Source organism: Homalodisca vitripennis, chromosome 3 (genome assembly GCF_021130785.1).
Source record: "Homalodisca vitripennis isolate AUS2020 chromosome 3, UT_GWSS_2.1, whole genome shotgun sequence".
Classification (NCBI taxonomy): domain Eukaryota; kingdom Metazoa; phylum Arthropoda; class Insecta; order Hemiptera; family Cicadellidae; genus Homalodisca; species Homalodisca vitripennis.
In genome coordinates, this window is record NC_060209.1 from 198,639,742 (window position 1) to 198,658,671 (window position 18,930).

Here is an 18,930-nt window from a genome sequence, read left to right on the forward strand (position 1 = left end):
TTTAGTTTTATCATCAGCTCTTTGATTCTTTTAGTTGTAAAAAACACTTCTAATCTTATCACAAAATTTGAAAATGGTTTCATCAGGGTGGTAGGGATTGAAATTTATATTCCCTGAAGTGTAGTTTGAAACCGTACAAACAGCTTCACTTGGAGATGAAGTAGATGTAATGTTTGTGTCTTTGAGATTGTGTACCATTTCTCTTGTAATTTTGTTGTAAGGTTTAAATACTCATCCTCCACATTACATCTGTATTCTATTTCATGTTCTAAATAGTTTTCATCTGTCAAACAATCATGCCATTCTGAACCTGCTTGTAACGTTCCCAGTATTCAGTCACAGCCTTGATTTTTATATTTAGTTTCGGTTAATGTAGGGTTACCTTCAGCAAGTCCTTTTGCCCTTTGAAAATTGGCCCTTAATAATAGATCGAGCTTTTTTTTAGTTTTTGTAACTCTTCTTCTTCTTTAGTCATTTCTCCTTCTTTTTACCTCGTCGCCACTGTTAAATTACTAAACTTATAAAAATAAGAAATAAACTGTAATCTGCCATAACATTGAATTGTATTTTCAGAACCACATTTTTTAAAACATAAACAAAAAAAAACATCTGATGGATTAATTATAAAAGGCAAAATTAAATCAATCATATGTATCAATATCATAACAGCTTTATATAAAAAAATATATAAATACATAAAGTAACCAAACCTAAACTAACCTAACCTAACCTAACCAAATCTAAGACCAACCTAACATAACGTAACCCTAGCCTAACTTGACCAGACCTAACCGGCTGTATAAAGTGATAATGGGCCATTATTTATCACTATGACAAAATTAAGTAGCTGTTATACATTATGGCTGGATATTATATATAATAGGTGGATTCATTACATTGGCTGATATTTGTGTAATGTCCTATGCCGTGAAAAAGTTCAATATGTAGAATTAATTTAAGTGCAAATTAAAAAAAAATTGTTTCTTCGGAGACAAACGAAACTTTTGAATAATTATCGTGAAAATACAAGTCACTAAAGACGTGAATACACGGAATGAGAAGTCTGGGGTACATAATAAGAATTACGTTACTTTTATAACCAAGGCAATATTGGCATAAACCCATTTTGAAACTAATCACTTCTCAACTAAAACTGTATGTGAATTATAGATTATAAATTATTACAGCATCGGCACTCATACTGCCAGACTACAAAATATGCGTTGCGAGTATTGTAACACAACCATTATCGGCATAAACTCATTTTAAACTGGAAATTTCTCAACTAAAACTGTTTGTGAATTAGGCAACATTAGTACAGCATCAGCACTTATGCTGCCAGACTACAAAATGTGCTCCGTGAGTGTTACCGCATTAAACAAGACCTCAGTGACTTGCTAGAAGTCAGAGTTCTGTTGTCGGTACAGCGATGTTTCCGTACATTTTTACGTTTTGACAATTGTAAGTTTTGTAAAATTTGAATAAATTTAGACTTAATTATGTATATAATATTATGCTATTAGCTTGCTTTCTGTTAGAAATACGTTACTTTCTATGGCTATACAGCTAACGTCAACCATGGCTGTTGACATAGAAGAATACTTCATTATATGTTCATTAGATATCAACACCAACCGGAAGTTTTTTTTATTGCGTTTCGCCTTGTCCAAAATTTCAGACAATCGTGACCCTAGTGTAGATGTACACACAGATATGTCTTTGATAGTAAGCTATGTTTATGTAGGGACATATAAAATATAAAAGTGATTTAAATCGCAATTAAATACAATTGTACTAGGCAATAAAATCTAGAAAGGCAGCTAGAAATTTTTATCATTATCTAACCACTGGAAACAGCATTCACTTTCAATTCCCTCCCTCCAGAACAGGTTGTTTTTATCTCCTGTGCGTATCAGTGTGCAGATCGCAGTCGCTAATCTAGGAAACTGAGTACAGCGATGCGCAGTTGCTGAGGCTGGGGGGTCCAAGGCCACTGGGCGTCAGCGAGCAGCAGGCACCGAGCAGCAGGTAGCAGGTGTCGATCTCAGTCTCGTGCCATGCTGCTGCGGTGTGCGGTTCTCCTGACTGCGGTCATCTCCACCGCCCTCGCCAACCCCCCTACAGGTAACGTGGAGTGTTCTAAACGATATACAACCATCATTTGTTGTGAGCCGTAAAAATATGTTTTTGGAGTGCATTTTGTGAAAAATGTTTGCACCGCATAGTCTCTTCACTGTTCAAAGTCAACTAAACACCATATATAGTAAACCGTTCTTTTTATTTGATCAAATAATTATTTGTGATTAATACTATTAACTACACTCTCGGTTGTGTTTAAAACTTAATTGATACAGTCAATTAATTGATAGAATAATTTTTAACGTGTGATTGTTGTTTGGCTTCGCATGAAGTGACTTCCTGTCATAATTTACCACATATCTCATTAAAAAGCGGAACATAAATCTAATTCCAAGGTTTTATATTACTTACAAATGTTTAGTAATTCACGATAATTGGATACCATATATAGTAAACCGTTCTTTTTATTTTATCAAAGGATTATACGTGATTAATACTATTATCTACACTCTTGGTTGTTTAAAATGTAATTGGTGCAGTTAATTAATTGATAGAATAATTTGGTGATTCTAGCATAAGTCTTAGAAAACGTCTTCTAGTGCTTGTCTTTAGAAAATGTCTTCAAAGATATGTTTCTATCAAATTGGAATTTTGTTACCTTTGCTATAATCGTATTAAGCGTGGAACTTTGCGTCCGATCAAAGAAATCTCTAGCGTTTCCGGAGGATATACCTTGTACAATTAAATGCGCTGTTCTAAAGCGAGGGAATATTCGAGAAATTTGCGAGATTTATGGCTCACTCCAAGTTATGTATTTTTCAATTTAAAAATAGCGTTTTGGGGGTGTATTTCGTGAAAAATGGATGTGGTGCACTGCGTGGGCTCTTCACTTTCCACAGCCAACTTTACAAGATTCACTGCTAGATTTTGTTATCACACCATCTTTGAAATATTCAGTTATGTAGATATTGAATTAGATTTTTACGTGAACCAACAACTTTTTGAGGTTCTTTTGCAATGAAAGCCAAGGCGAATGTCTCATTTGGTACAGAACTTCCAGCAACTAGAATTGCATGACATTAAGAGTTAGTTATAGAATAATAATTTTTTTCAGTCAGTAATAAAATGTAACAAGTATTACTTCTGTATGCGTTATCTTTTGCTTAGATCTATGCCCACGTCAACCTTATTTTTTAACTACAATTACTATTTGTAATTCAAGGACATGGCCACTTTTTATGAGAAAAATAATGCATTCCAAGGTAAATCCTATATCGAGGACATCGCATTTAAGTGCACTTTAATAACATTCCGCTGTAAATCAGTTTTTATTTCAGGGCTTTCAATGTTTTGCTTGTGACAGTAGGAGAAGTTAATGTTTAATAAAGTTCTGAACTAAAGGATGGTATTTCTTGCAATCAATTGTATTCGAATGAGAATGATCACCAAATAAATATACTAATGACTGCTACTAAACTACTGCTAGATTATTCACTCAATTCAAAAAGAGAGAAATGTTGTACTCTTTAGTGTATCTAAATTTGTGTATTTGAAATCTTCAACTTAAACACCCTTGCTTTTACACATTTTAAAAGAAAGTGTTTAAATTACTCGTACTGCAATATAACAATGATAGTAAGTAAAAAATTTATATAAACATTGTAAAATGAAGTATTTCCGATAGTTGTTGAAATGATAAAACATCTTATATATATTATGCGATTTTTATTTCTTTTTTCGAATATTTGTAAAATAAATGACATTAAAATGGTAATTAAACTTCTGTAATTTTATCCAGATCTGGATCTAATCATTGCTCTGTATTTTTAATACGTTTCAAAATCTAAAACTGCAAGTCCAAGTTTATGTTATTAAAGCCTTGTTATAGACTTTTGATACTTTGGAATAATCATAAATTATATCTATCACCTAACCAGAATAATGTGCGTTTTTATAATTTATAACTGCTTGACTATGAAAGGTGTGAAGGTTGCAGGTTCGAAAATTTTAAAAAGTTTGCAAATCTTGTATTTTGCTGTTTTTCGATCTGATTGATAGTTGGGTCGTTTGGTCCAGCATACTCTTCTGAATAGGCAAATGTGCATCAAATATATTTTTTTAACTCTGTGGTTTGGTTTCTTTTCCTAGAACATCTTGTGTTTACGCAATTATTTATTTCTGTAATTCACATTTCATAAATTGTTGGAGGTCTTAAGTCATAAATTGTGTCTCCTGACAATAAATACCAATTGCTTAAATAAGGGACTAATATTAAACGTGATAATCTCATTGAAAGCTCTTTGGTTACTTTGCTATCTCAGAGAAAAGAACTGATTTATACACCATGAGGTAAAAGGTGAATTTCCACCAGATTTTTAAACCCCTAAAGATTTCAGCTTTGATAACTTAATTTTTGGAAACCTACAGTTTTGAGCTGTGAAAAACATGCTTAGAGCTCAATAGATGATGAGTTAAAATTTTGCTGACTTACAAAGTGTCTAACCTAACAAGAGACAAAAGAATCTTATCATCACAGTTCAAAATCAACAACAATCATTATAGTTTCACATCACAAGATAAAGGGCTTTTGAGCCTTTCTTTTTTAACCAACACACTTTGAATATAGTTTTCTACGAGATTTAGGATCAAAGTATGAAATGTTCTTCAATGTCTGTAAACTCGATAATTAATTCTATTTATTGAATTATAATCCATCCTAACCCATTTAAATGAAAGTCGGTTGGTGGTTTTGGAATGTTATAGGCTGACATCAACAAAAAGTTCAGGTATTGTCCCGCTCATACGCAGAATTTCCATACTAACATTTTATTTGAAGTAAAACAACAAAAAAGGCTTTACTGAAGACATGAATCCAGACAAACAATGTAACAAAATTGGGAAATTCAGATCCCTGCACAGATTTGAATAGCGTATTAGAAAATCAGGAATGAATAAGTTTACTTTGACGGTAAACAAACAAATAACACATAACTGAGATATTTGCAATGGGGAAAATAATAGTATTATTCCACAAGACAACACTATTGGGACATTGACGACTTCAGGAAGTATTTTGATGTAATATGATGAGACGACTTTTTATTACCAAACTAAACAGCAAAATACCTCACGATTCTCTGCAAATACTCTCAGTCTTGTGGGAATTTTAGATTCGCTATATAAAACACGGAATCGGTCATAAGCAAACATTTAAATTTCAATATAAGTTTAAAGTTATCAGTTTATTTTATTTTACTGTCATAATTATATTCTCTTGTTAATTAAAGTGCTCTTTAATATCAATAGAACGTAAAATTTTAAGTTTATACAGAATAAAGAAATTTTAAAGGAAAAGGATTTTTCCGGACATTTGCCATCGTTAAGTGAAACAAAAAATCAGTAACACTACGTTTCGAGATCAGCAGTCTGATCTCTTCTTCAGGTAAATAACTAACCTAACACATAATTACACACTAGGTTAAAATAAACAAATCATTACACTAGTTTGTAATTATGTGTTAGGTTAGTTATTTATCTGATGAAGAGATCAGATTGCAGATCTCGAACGTAGTGTTACTGATTTTTCTGTTTCACTGCGCGATGGCAAATGTCCGGAAAAATTCTGCTTCCTTCAAAATCCTTCCATCGTCAAAAATAAACTTCAAACAAGAAATTTTAAATTTAATTTTAATAATTTAGGTGTGCGGTGTAAGAAAAAAAAAACTAATATTAATTCCAGTAATATTTTAAACTTATAAAACTAAAGTTATATACCTGTGAAACAAAAATGGCGCTGAGAACAGCAGCGTTATCACACGTACAGAAACGATGGAATGCGTTATCACACGTACATAAACGATGGAATGCGTTATCACACGTACAGAAACGATGGAATGCGTTATCACACGTACAGAAACTATGGAATGCGTTATCACACGTACAGAAACGATGGAATGCGTTATCACACGTACAGAAACGATGTAATGCGTTATCACACGTACAGAAACGATGGAATGCGTTATCACACGTACATAAACGATGGAATGCGTTATCACACGTACAGAAACGATGGAATGCGTTATCACACGTACAGAAACTATGGAATGCGTTATCACACGTACAGAAACGATGGAATGCGTTATCACACGTACAGAAACGATGTAATGCGTTATCACACGTACAGAAACGATGGAATGCGTTATCACACGTACATAAACAATGGAATGCGTTATCACACGTACATAAACGATGGAATGCGTTATCACACGTACATAAACGATGGAATGAGTTATCACACGTACAGAAACGATGGAATGCGTTATCACACGTACAGAAACGATGGAATGCGTTATCACACGTACAGAAACGATGGAATACGTTATCACACGTACGTTATGCGGAAGGTTGTAAGTTCATTCGGAACTCGGAACTGTTAAAACCTGCTCCACTTTCTATTTGGTTCGAGTAATTGTGTTTTTATTCGATTTCGTGGTTTGTTGCTCCCGCCGTGGTGTCAAATAACATCTGCCGGCGTTCCGAGTAACATGAGTATAACCTCTATTAGTAAGCCAAGGCGTTCCTCTCATTTTTTGGACAGTTTTTAAACTTGGTTACTCTTTGCAATGTCTTATACACAGTTTTTAAACTGTATTACTCTCTGCAATGTTTTATACTTTTCTCAAAACAGCCGTTTTTATATTGATAAACTTCAGTAAAAATACATATCGGTATTGCGTACCGGTATCTGAACGTTAAATTCCAGCTCATGCATCACAAATGGTGGATATTATAAAATACTTAATTTAAAACAATTTCCTCTATCTGCAAAAATTTCCATTTGCAACATTGAGTATAACCTCTATTAGTAAGCCAAGGCGTTCCTCTCATTTTTTGGACAGTATTTAAACTTTGTTACTCTCTGCAATGTCTTATACAGTTCTCAAACCGGTCATTTTTATGTTGATAAACTTCAGTAAAAATACGTACCGGTATCTGAAATTTCAGTTTAACCTGTTCCACTCCTGTATCCACAAAAGGTGGATATTATGAAATACCTAATTTTAACAATTTCCTCTATTCCAAAAATTTCCATTTGCAACATTGAGTATAACCTCTATTAGTAAGCCAAGGCGTTCTTTTAAGTTCTTGGACAGTTTTTAAACATTTGTACTCTCTTCAACGTTTATATACTTGTAAAATCAGCCATTTATATTTAAATAAGCTTCAGTAATAATACATATCGGTATTGCGTACCGGTATCTGAACGTTAAATTCCAGCTGATGCATATTATAAATGATGGATATTATAAAATACTTAATTTAAAACAATTTCCTTAATTCCAAATATTCATTTTATTTATCGTCCAAGTACAGCCTATATGCTATGAGATGGATTTTTACCGTTAAAATAACTTCAGTCTTAACCTTCAACAATTGCACGGTTTCTACAACCAAAACACTAATCATTGAAGATAACAAACATTTACTTTTCCCTTGGAGGAAGTGGAAATTTGGTGTGGGAGTGGCAGGGATTGAATTGAAATTTTGAAAAGAATGGCGAATGTAATTAAACATTGCATTGAAAAATCTTTCACTTTTAGCATAGACCACGAGATCACTTTTTACACGAGATCACGTACAAACTAGGATAAACATCTTTGAAGAATTGTTTATTCTAGAATTGTTTATCCACCACCTTGGAGGGGGGGGGGGGAGAGTGTGTGAGGCCTATTTTTCAACCGTTTTGGACAAGTCCGGCTTATTTACGTATTTGACGAGATTTTAAGGCTACAAACTAAAAAGATTAATTTGAAATTTTGTGATTTAAAAAATAAAATTACTGTATAAAATTATGTAAATAATTTGTTAACTGGAGGTGTTTTTTTCTCAGAGTATCATGAAAGATCCCTCGAAGTAAATATATGAAAGTTATGCGAGAAATCGCAGTGGATAAAAGTCTCTTCAAGGTCTACCTAATAAACACTTGATTATTCTGTTCCTAATAAAATAGTTTGTGTGGGTAGAATCTCAATACTAGAAATGTAAATGTGCTTATCTACCAAGAGCAAGTTACATGCTTCATTATCCTTGAATTATATATTACTTCCGAGAAAATTTGCACGTTTTGAAGAGATTTTGTTGCAAAATCGTAAACTTTTGGAAGCAGGAAGCAATTGCTTTAAGAAAATTTAAGTTTGTGTGTCACCTTGAAACGGGGGCAAACCAGTTATCTTATCTGTATTTGTTTTTCTAGAACTAGATAAAGACTTACTTTATCGATATTTTTAAAACTTTATGTGTTCCTCTTGCTAGTAAAATTGTTATCGTTCTGATAAAATGGTGCGTAAACAAAACAAGTCCTCAACAGATAGCGGTCGAGGTTCGACGGATAGCGTCTTTCAGTATTCAGGAAGAGAATGACAGAGTGATGTGACTCATGTTATCTCGTTTAATGCGTCAAAGGTTTGCATAAGTAAGCGAACAGTTGAAACACGTAATCAGTTTACGGGAAACGTGGGACCCTGCCAATCACTCTAATAACTCGTCGCAATCGAGTCGTTGACCTTCTGAGGGCCACTTTTTACCAACTTAACAATTGTAAATATTTCAGCCCCACTTACGTCTTTGTTGCACAATAGTGAACTTTGCGGAAAGCACGCGTTGAAAAAGTAGCTCACTGACCTCGCTAACAGGACGTTCCTATGCAAGTTTTTCGAGCAGAATGCATTCTTGAGTGTTTCTTTACTACAGAGATGCAGGTAGCAATCTGCATTTAACACAGAGCTGTCTGATACTGCTACACGAACACGACTCAGAAATAAGCTTATGCTAATTACCAATGAGAATTTTAATTGGACAAAACCTCTATATAAATTATACAATTTTGTTGACTCTAACAGAAAATGCAGCAGTAACTTAAAGTATCAGTGCGTTTTTTCTAAAACTATTATGGACTCAAATTATGGATTAGTTGACAATATGTGGATGAATATGGGCCATTGTTTGTTTGTTTTTTTATTTTTTTTTTATTTTTTTTTTTATAAAAAGAACTAACTACCAGTTTCAGCCCTCTCCAATATCTAAGATTTTCGTCGTCACAAACGTAACAATTGAAGACTACCGTGCTCATTAATAAATCTCCAACGATACTTCAAGTGTTGCCAACAATGGCTATTATTAGGTACTTATAATTTGTGAGAGCATATTTTCCCAAACTAAAAGCTCATAGAAAACCTATAATCACAAGGTTACAAGATACAATCATTAAAAATTCTGTTTACTGGACAAAAACAGTTTTGTAAAAACAATGAAATTCTATAGCTTCTTAAAAATATAGCAGATATTAAAAAAGTCGAATGCTTGAAGAAGACTATGGAAAACTTGAATATCAACATATCTTATGTAACTTTTGCTGTCAACAACTTTATCAAATTTAAACGGTCTTGCCATGAGACAGTACCTGGTTATGACATACATTATTTTGATTTACTTCGTACAAAATGGGATTGCTGACTATTGCGTTTCACTGTTCCCATGTGGAATAGAGAATCGAGAAGTATTCGAATACAGCCCGGGTATTCGTATATTCGAATACTTGAAAATGAATTTGAATATTTTTGATATGAATACAATTTCTGTGGTAGATTTGAATTGAAACCTGCACTATTTTTTCGTTTGGACTAGGAGTGGTCAAATAAAATAGTCAAGAGCTGTATTAGTATTCATATACAAGTATTCATTGCCTATATATCTAGACTTTGTAATAAATAATTAAGGGGAAATTCATAATTTAAAATAAATAATTACAACTTGACCAAATGTATAATTGTACTACTATTCAATTATTTGTAACCAATAAAGACAAAAATGAATTTTTATGTTATGCTGTTGTGTCAAAACAAAATATGACTGGGATTTTTGTCTCCAGTCTATTTCTACTATCATTGGCGACAAGATCTGCAGTAGAAAAGGGTCTTTCAGATGGAACTGAAATAAGAGGTAAACAAAGATAATTTTTCAGAAGTTCATAAATCTTTGGTATGAAATGTTTGTAAAAAGCGCAACAATTCAAAGAATTTTCACTTTTTTGGCATGGAAAATTTCAAATAACCAAGAATCGATAGATTGCGGGAAGGAAATAACACAAGTCTAGACTTGTCCGTTGGAAATACTCAGCGCAGATAAAGTATTCGATTACAAGTCGAATAAAAGGAGGCTTTCGAATACACCGCATTCGAATTCTTTTAAGTATTCGATTCTCCCATCACTATCTGGCAATCTAATACTCTTAGCGTGCTATCCCAGTACAACAGAATTGTCTGAGAATTACGTCTGTAGCGGCACATCCATACAAAATATTTTATTTTGCAACGCCAAAACGCTAAGTGAACATTACCGTTGCGGGGACCAAGTTCCGTGAATTTCGCAGTGATCATTACAAATGGAGGAAAGCCGTGCCAAAGTTGGGAGTATAATCCCCTCCGGCCGCTATAATATATTGGGCAGAGTTATCCACCGGTACAGATACCTGCAGGGCCAACATTTGTTAGTATCTGTCCACCCGTGGTTCCGCACACAATTTATGCTTTCACCGTCAATTCCCAACCATATATTGTGTCACAATATTCCAATATATTCAATGAATTACTGAGAAGACAAAAGAGAAATCAATTCTCGTGTATTGCTATCGATTATTGAGTAAACATTGTACTGAATGAACGAAACACAAGTGGTTGGATACCACTGAGGTTGTAGTAATGAATACTCAATTTTCAAAATTTACTTATATGTTTAATTGTGGCAAATAAACATAAAAGCACCACTTCTAGATGTTAAACATAAAATAATGTATTGCCACGTTGCTGCTAAATAGAGTGATAATGGTTTCAATGTTCTGTGGGAACTTAGTAATTGTAAAACTTTAAAATTGACTTCCCTTCAAGTTTATGTCGACTCACAAGCGCGGGCGTCAGCATCTTGGCTTGAAATTGCAGCTGCAGTCGGAAAAAGTGAAGATTTGTAGATTAGAAGTCTAAAAAGCGAAGTTAAAATCAGAGACTCGGCTGAACTCGCCTAAAGAAATCACGACGGTATTAGCCATTTATAGAGCCAACTTAAGATTCATGATAATGTGGTCTCGTCAGAAGGACATCACCACACTATTATCAATATTAATCTGCGAAATATACTATCAACCAAGGTAAGTTACTTTACTATTCACAACTTTACTTTATATTACATTCTCGCAAAAATTTATAATACGAAAATATAAATTTTACTTACGGACGAGGCGCGCGAGATGTTGCTCGGCAGCTACAAAGTTCACGAGTGAAAAAATTAACACGCGTGCCAATTAGGTCATTAATCTGCCAAGAATTTAGTTCCAAGAACATCGGATGTAGATTATACTAACCAGTAACGAGTAACAGGGTGGCAAAAATATGTATTATATAAAATAAAATTAAATAATGGTACAACATAATCCGTAGGTTTAATTCCAGTTAGGATGTTCAGTCGCTACCTCCCGAGCAGCTATCGTGTCACCTCCAGTCATGCGATTGGCCGACACTAATCTAATTAAGTAACAGAGAGTAACGTTGTGCTCATGACAAAAGATTTGGCAAGGCTCTGTTTTAATTGAGTGGTTATCGCTCTGGTAGGCCAGTATGGCAGGCGGCTGGTAGTGCCGACGGCTACCAGTCATACCAGACCAAGGCTACTCACCGTGTCCAAGCGATAACTAAGGTGTCCACACACGCGACCCCGTCAGAGCGTGTCGCTGTTGAAACCGGCCAAATCGTACTTTTCCACCACGAAGCAGATTTAACAAAAACAATCTGGGCTATATTGTAAAACCCTATATCATTCCTTGGGAAATATATGGGAGCAGTGAAAGTGATCAGAGACAACAAGGCTACCGCCGTTTCCTGGAAGCTCAGATAAGAAAGGTTTTAGGGGAGATAAAGCCAAGTAAAATAATCCACAGCTACCAGCATCTCAGCGTGATAAGATATATCGCAAAAATTCAGCTGATCAACAATCTAGTATTCGTTTAAAATCCAGAATAACTGATCAAACAAAAGAACTTTACAGAATTGAGAATTTTTAGAGGGGATAGTACATCGTGTTCTGTTGCTATCAGTGGATTTAACCATAGTAGCCTAGTTGAATTATCCTTGAGCTGTGGAATAACGTTTCAAAAAGTGAACCACGTCCTTAAAGCATGCCATCCAAGATGCTGTTTAGGAGGATTCAGATTAATTATATTCAGTCAGCTAGAAAGTTTCACTCTGTTACAGAGTTATATTTCATTCTTTGATGGGGTATCTCAGATCTAAGTGCCTTTATTCTTTTTTGAAATTTATAGAATGTAACAAAATCAGTACTCACGTACACGTAACAAACTTTTATATTGACCTTTATTTTCCATAAAAGATCACGTCGAATATACCTTTTATGTTCTCCAGACAATGCAAGGCCAGAGTTCAGAAATGCTGTGTAAGAGTATTAATGTCTATGTCGCCGAGGTCAGACAAGGCAAAATCACCAAAATTTGCTTTGTTCACCTCTATTGTTGCCTTAGTAAAATATTATTCCAACTTCACTTTTATATTAATTAAAACTTGTTGTCATTTAAAACACAAACACTAATACAAAACATTTAATAGGAAATGAATTACTGTTACAACAAATTTTAATTAAGTATATACATATTGGTGCACACTGTAGCGTTCTAAAATAACTAAATGTTTACTTTTCACTTTCCAAATCTTTACAAAAATATATACAATTATGTTGCCATTATGTTGCCATTAATGTTTCAAATATGTATGTTGTAAATGTTTCAAAAATCGAATTATAAATCAAATTTAACAGATAAAAAACAAGTTTTGTGGTAGTAGGTAGTAGTAACACACAAAACAGAAGTTAAATTCTCATTTCAAACTCTACATCACAAATCATGACATTTTGTCACAAACAAGATCAAGGTTTTTCTTCTTCCTGTGGCCTTTTATCCAAAGGCAACACAATTAATGAAATAAAACGGAACATGATGGTCTATAAAAGTCTCTCTTGCATCCTGGGCAACCTTCAGAATATATACAAATTGAAATTTGTATATTCACCCAAACAAAGCGTAATATTTCAATTTCTTGTAATTTAGCCCGTATTAGTAATATAAGCTTGAAATGTTCAGTTCTTTGCGATACTTCAATTTCAAAATTACCAGTTTAATTATTAATAACCTATTAATAAACTCTCTCCAACACTGATACTTTAACGCATTTAATATTTTATAATTAATTTAAAAGTTGTATAAAAACAAGTGGCTTTCATTTTATGTAAACTCACTACTTACGACTCGATATTTTATTCCTGATTTCAGAAATTTTACTTTTATCATTGGTAACTTAGTTACGTAACTACTTTTTCCATAAGTAATTGTCTTTCCATAAACAGTATTTTTAAACACACACACACACACACAACAACAAAACCACAAAAACTATACACTATGGTTGTTTGGTGTTTGTTTGTGTGTGTGTTAAACATTTGAACTAATAATTTTTATAGGGATTAAATTCTCGTACAGTTTTGTTCGTAAGTAATTAAATTAACACCAAACAGTGTGTACTGCGTTTGTAGTTTTGTAGTAGTAGCGTTAAGCGAAGCCGCGACTCAATATGGTATGTAGTCCTGAAGGTTGCCCAGGATGCAAGAGAGACTTTTATAGACCATCATGTTCCGTTTTATTTCATTAATTGTGTTGCCTTGGATAAAAGGCCACAGGAAGAAGAAAAACCTTGATCTTGTTTGTGACAGAATGTCATGATTTGTGATGTAGAATTTGAATAATGAGAATTTAACTTCTGTTTTGTGTTTTACTACTACCTAGTACCACAAACATTATTTTTCATCTGTTAAATTTGATTTATAATTCGATTTTTGAAGCATTTACATACATGTTTGGAACATTAAGTATTAATTACATTCTAGAAGCTCTTTTTTATTGGAATTAGCTATTAATTTAAAAAACATGCCAATATTAATGTATCTACAAATTCCAAAATTAAATTAAAGAATATATTAGGAAAATCCCAAGGATAAAGTAAATGAAGAAGACAAAACAGGAATTTATCAAATTAATTGTAACAATTGTGATTTAAAATGTATTGGCCAAACAAAAAGAAAGCTAAGGAGAGCTATGGAACATAGAGCATGTTTAAAATAACCAACAAGAAGAAAGATCGGCCCTGGTAAAACATGCAATTCAAACTGGACACTCTTTTTCAAATGCAAAATTATTAAAAGAAGCCCAAAATAAAAAAAATACTCGATGCATATAAAACAATTTTTGTAAAGAAGAACCAACATAATCCAGTAAATAACGAATCTGGCCCTTTACAAAATACGTACTTATTTATTAATAACATAATATGTATTATTTAGTACAAAATTGTTTATATTATTATTGTAACCACTTTTATTCAGTTATGTGGGTCTGATGATGTGCTCATTGAGGCCTCTCAGAAATAATAAAAAAGTATATTATTGGAGTGTTTGTTTTAAATTAATAATGTTAATGGTTGTAGATGACTGATTAATGTATAAATCAAAATTATACAACAGAAATGATAAATATTTTTGAAAACCTTGCCCCGGGTGTTTTGCAAAAGGGTTAAAGGAAAGGAACAAACAACTGACAGCACACAGAGAGATAAGAATAAAGACAAACAATGTAAAGGATTAGCAAATTCAGGTCCCTACGCAGATTTGGATAGCCTAAAAGAAAATCAGGAATGAATAAAATTCCTTTGACGGAAAAAATAATAGTATTATTCAGAAAAACCTAAACATTGACGACACAAAGAAGTATTTTGTTGGAATGGGATGAGACAACCTTTTATTACGAAAGCAAACAGTAAAATACCTCACGATTCTTTGCAAATATTTAAAGTCCTCTGTAAATATTAGATTTGCTATATAAAACACAACATTTGTCACAAGCAAAGTTTGAAGTTCACAGCTTCTTTCATTTAATTTTTTATTTAATTGCTTTAATTAACTCCTTCAGAATCTTATAATATATCTTTATTGATGTTTAACCACAATTAAAAAAAAAATATTTTCAAGATCTGCGTAGTCGCAAATTAGATTTGTACTGTTGTAAATATTTGGTCTCCAGGCTAGGACGTCATGGATTTTTGATTTGTAAATCAGACATTCGTAAAATTTCTGGCAATAAAAAATTTATATTTATGTATTATTTTGTTGGGAATTTTGTTAAAAATTATATAATATACTTACATAATGTATATGGAATATGGTATTATGGAATAATTAGATTATTTGAATCGCAGCTATTCTTTCTCGTATCTATAAATAATGGAACGCCAATTTATATATTTACAATAACTTTGATGAAGAAATATTTTATACCAACCGGGTTACAGTGGCTTTTCGAATCAAGATTGAAATATAGCACAATGTTTTGGTGGTTTTGTAATACCAATTCATGTATTAGTTGTCTTAGGACCTGAGTTGTAGGAAGTTTTTCCGATCAAATGTTTCTCTAACATTGACAAGTCTTTTAATTTACTATTCCATGTTATATAATTTTGAAAATGGAAGTAATTTTGATGTATTAGATTCCTCTTACAATACAAGACACTGACAAAACCTTGTAATTAATAAATTCAGATTATCTTTATTCAAAAATTATCATTATTGCTTTGGTCCAAAATTAAGTAATTCTATTCCTCGGTATAGTAGATATCATAATAGTCTTAAATCACTTAAAGTACATTTAAAGGACCACTTGGACGGAAGGACTTTCTATAGACTAAAGGAGGTTGTCTGAGAGATCCCAAGTTTCTTAAGAGAAGATGGTTTAATTTTTATTTTTTTTCTCACCGTTTTCTAAATGTTTGTATTATACAGGGTGTTAAAAAGTTCAGCACGGGCTTGATAATACACGTACCATTACAGGTAAAGCAATAAAGCTTGGTACATCATTATTGCACCTATAAATCTACCTTTTCGAGTAACTGCCAATTTTTTATAATTATCAGGGGGATGGCCCGCAAGGAGTCAGAAGGAAATCTTAGACGAGGGCATAGATCGTAGATCGAATAGTACATCAAATTAAAGGTCTTTTATTAATAGAGTACAATGCCGCAAATCTGACCTCAAGACAAAAATATTAAACCATCTAGAACAGGACCTGTACTGTAAATGTTTCAAACTTTAAACCAGCGTAATTCTTTAAAGAGTGAACCTTTTGAGGTCGGATTTGCAGCATTGTACTCTACTAATCAAGACCTTTAATTTGATGTACTACTCGACCTATGCTCACATTTAAGATTTCCTTCTAACTCCTTGCGGGCCATCCCCTTGACATGACAATAAAAATGGTAGTTACTTCAATAAGTAGATTTATAGGTGCAGTAATGATGTACCAAGTTTTATTCCTTGATCTATAATAGCTGAGGAATTATTAAGTTCGTGGGAAAAGTTTGTAACACCCTATATATATATATATATATATATATATATATATATATATATATATATATATATATATATATATATATATATATATATATATATATATATAATTATGTTTATTTAAGTAAATTTAATAGTTTTTTTATTATTTATTATTAATATTGTTAATTTATTTATTGACTGATAATAATTGACGTACAAAACAACTTGAAGTTCAACAGTGTAAATAACGTTTTAATCAAATATATGATTTCCATCGATATCGTATACGTACATTGATGAAATCTTGTCCAGTCAAATGTAACTAAAACACTCTTGACTCTTCTTTAATTAAAGGGTAAATGGGAGTCGTCTCGAATCACACGAGCTTTATTTGAATTCCAGACTAATCAATGTGCGCCCATGTACGTCCAATTAAAAGTAAGGAATCCGAAACTAAAACAAAAGTCGATTCTATCACGGTGGGTTTGTTGGTGATAAAATATTCACAAGGGCGAGAATATTCTGTCTTTCAGACCAGTGAACAGAGGTTACTGTTGTGCGCGTTTAAGGGAAGGTCGGTGAAAAGGGAATGATATTGTTTTTCGTCCTCTAACAGCAAAAAACCTCGAATCTCCTGAATCTTTACATTGTCTAACAGACCGCTAAATGAGTGTCTAATCCTTCACAGTAATTAAAGCACTGGGAATTCTTTTTGTCCTACACGTTTATGTTACATAATGAGACTGCTAGATGTTTGAGGATGAGATATTCTTCTCAAATATAATTACCACAACAACATGAATATATTGTTACACGTGATATATTAATGCACATGAAGTAATATGTGGTGTTGTTTATAAATCTAAAATATGTCTGTTGAGAACATTGGAAATTTAATAAGCATAATATTTTGATGCACTCTGACTATTAATTTTGTTTTGAAAATCATAAATTTTTATAGCTATTTATTTAAACTTGAAAGTGGCTAATATAAAAATAATAATTATATACTTGAGGTAAAATGATAATTAATTGTAACCATTTTTAAATGAGGAGTTAATAAAATGATCGTTCCTATCGTAGTTTTGTAGAAAATCAAGGAGATTTAAATAAATAAGAAGGCAGCAAAAGATTCCTTCTTTAGAATAATTATGAATTATTTGTAACTGAGCAAATACGCTTGTTCGCTATGACCTCGAAACTTACTAACGGTCTTATATTGTTGTGGTTTCAATGTGATAAAAAACTGTGTTATACAGTTATAAACTGTGCATTCATTTAATAAATTTCCACTTAGTTATAAATGGAAATAGTTAATTACATAAAGTGTAATTGAAGAACACTAGCAATAACATATAAATTCATGAAGACATTGTTTATACATTCAACGTCAGTAACATTGTTATTGATAGCAAATACGCTTGTTCGCTGTGACCTCGAAACTTACTAACGGACTTGTATTGTTGTGGTTTCAATGTGATACAAAAACTGTGTTATACAGTTATAAACTGTGCATTCATTTAATAAATTTCCACTTAGTTATAAATGGAAATAGTTAATTACATAAAGTGTAATTGAAGAACACTAGCAATAACATATAAATTCATGAAGACATTGTTTATACATTCAACGTCAGTAACATTGTTATTGATAGCAAATGCGCTTGTTCGCTGTGACCTCGAAACTTACTAACGGACTTGTATTGTTGTGGTTTCAATGTGATACAAAAACTGTGTTATACAGTTATCAACTGAGAATTTTTTTAATAAAATTTCAGGTTATAGTTATATATGCAAATAGTTAACTTAATATAAATTGTAATTGAAGAACACTAGCAATAACCGTCGGTATCATTGTTATTGATACGCTTATTCGCTGTGGCCTCGAAACATACTAACGGACTTGTATTGTTGTGGTTTCAATGTGATACAAAAACTGTGTTATACAGTTATCAGCTGTGAATTTCTTTAATAAAATTCCGGTAAAGTTATAAATGAAAATAGTTAATAATATAAGTTGTAATTAAAGAACACTAGCAATAAGTTATAAACTCGTGTAAACATTGTTTATACTTTCAACGTAACTAACATTTTTAGATGCCTGTCTTTACAACCTCAACAGACTTACTCCATTTTCATTTTCGTTCTTGCAAATCTAAAGTAGTACTTATTGAGGATATTGCTTCCAGAACATGCCAATTACGTTCTTGGACCAGGGCATTTTCAGATGACTCCTTTTGCATCTTCTATCAGTTTCCTTCCTTTCTTATTTACGCTTTGGGCGGATTATATATTAAGCTTTTTTTGGTCTCAAGGTTCTGTTAGAACCAAAGAATGTTAGAAGTTGAAATATTAGAATTAT

The 18,930-nt window shown here is 32.5% G+C and overlaps 1 protein-coding gene across 1 annotated transcript in view; it reads left to right on the top strand.

Moving 5' to 3' along the window:
* Positions 1 to 1,965: 1,965 nt before the first annotated feature.
* Positions 1,966 to 18,930, top strand: part of LOC124358015 (nose resistant to fluoxetine protein 6-like) — a 90,300-nt gene continuing 73,335 nt past the window's right edge. The window contains exon 1 of the mRNA XM_046810241.1: positions 1,966 to 2,124. Within this exon, the coding sequence (XP_046666197.1) occupies positions 2,058 to 2,124 (67 nt within the window). The 5' untranslated portion in view covers positions 1,966 to 2,057. The remainder of the gene's footprint in view (positions 2,125 to 18,930) is intronic.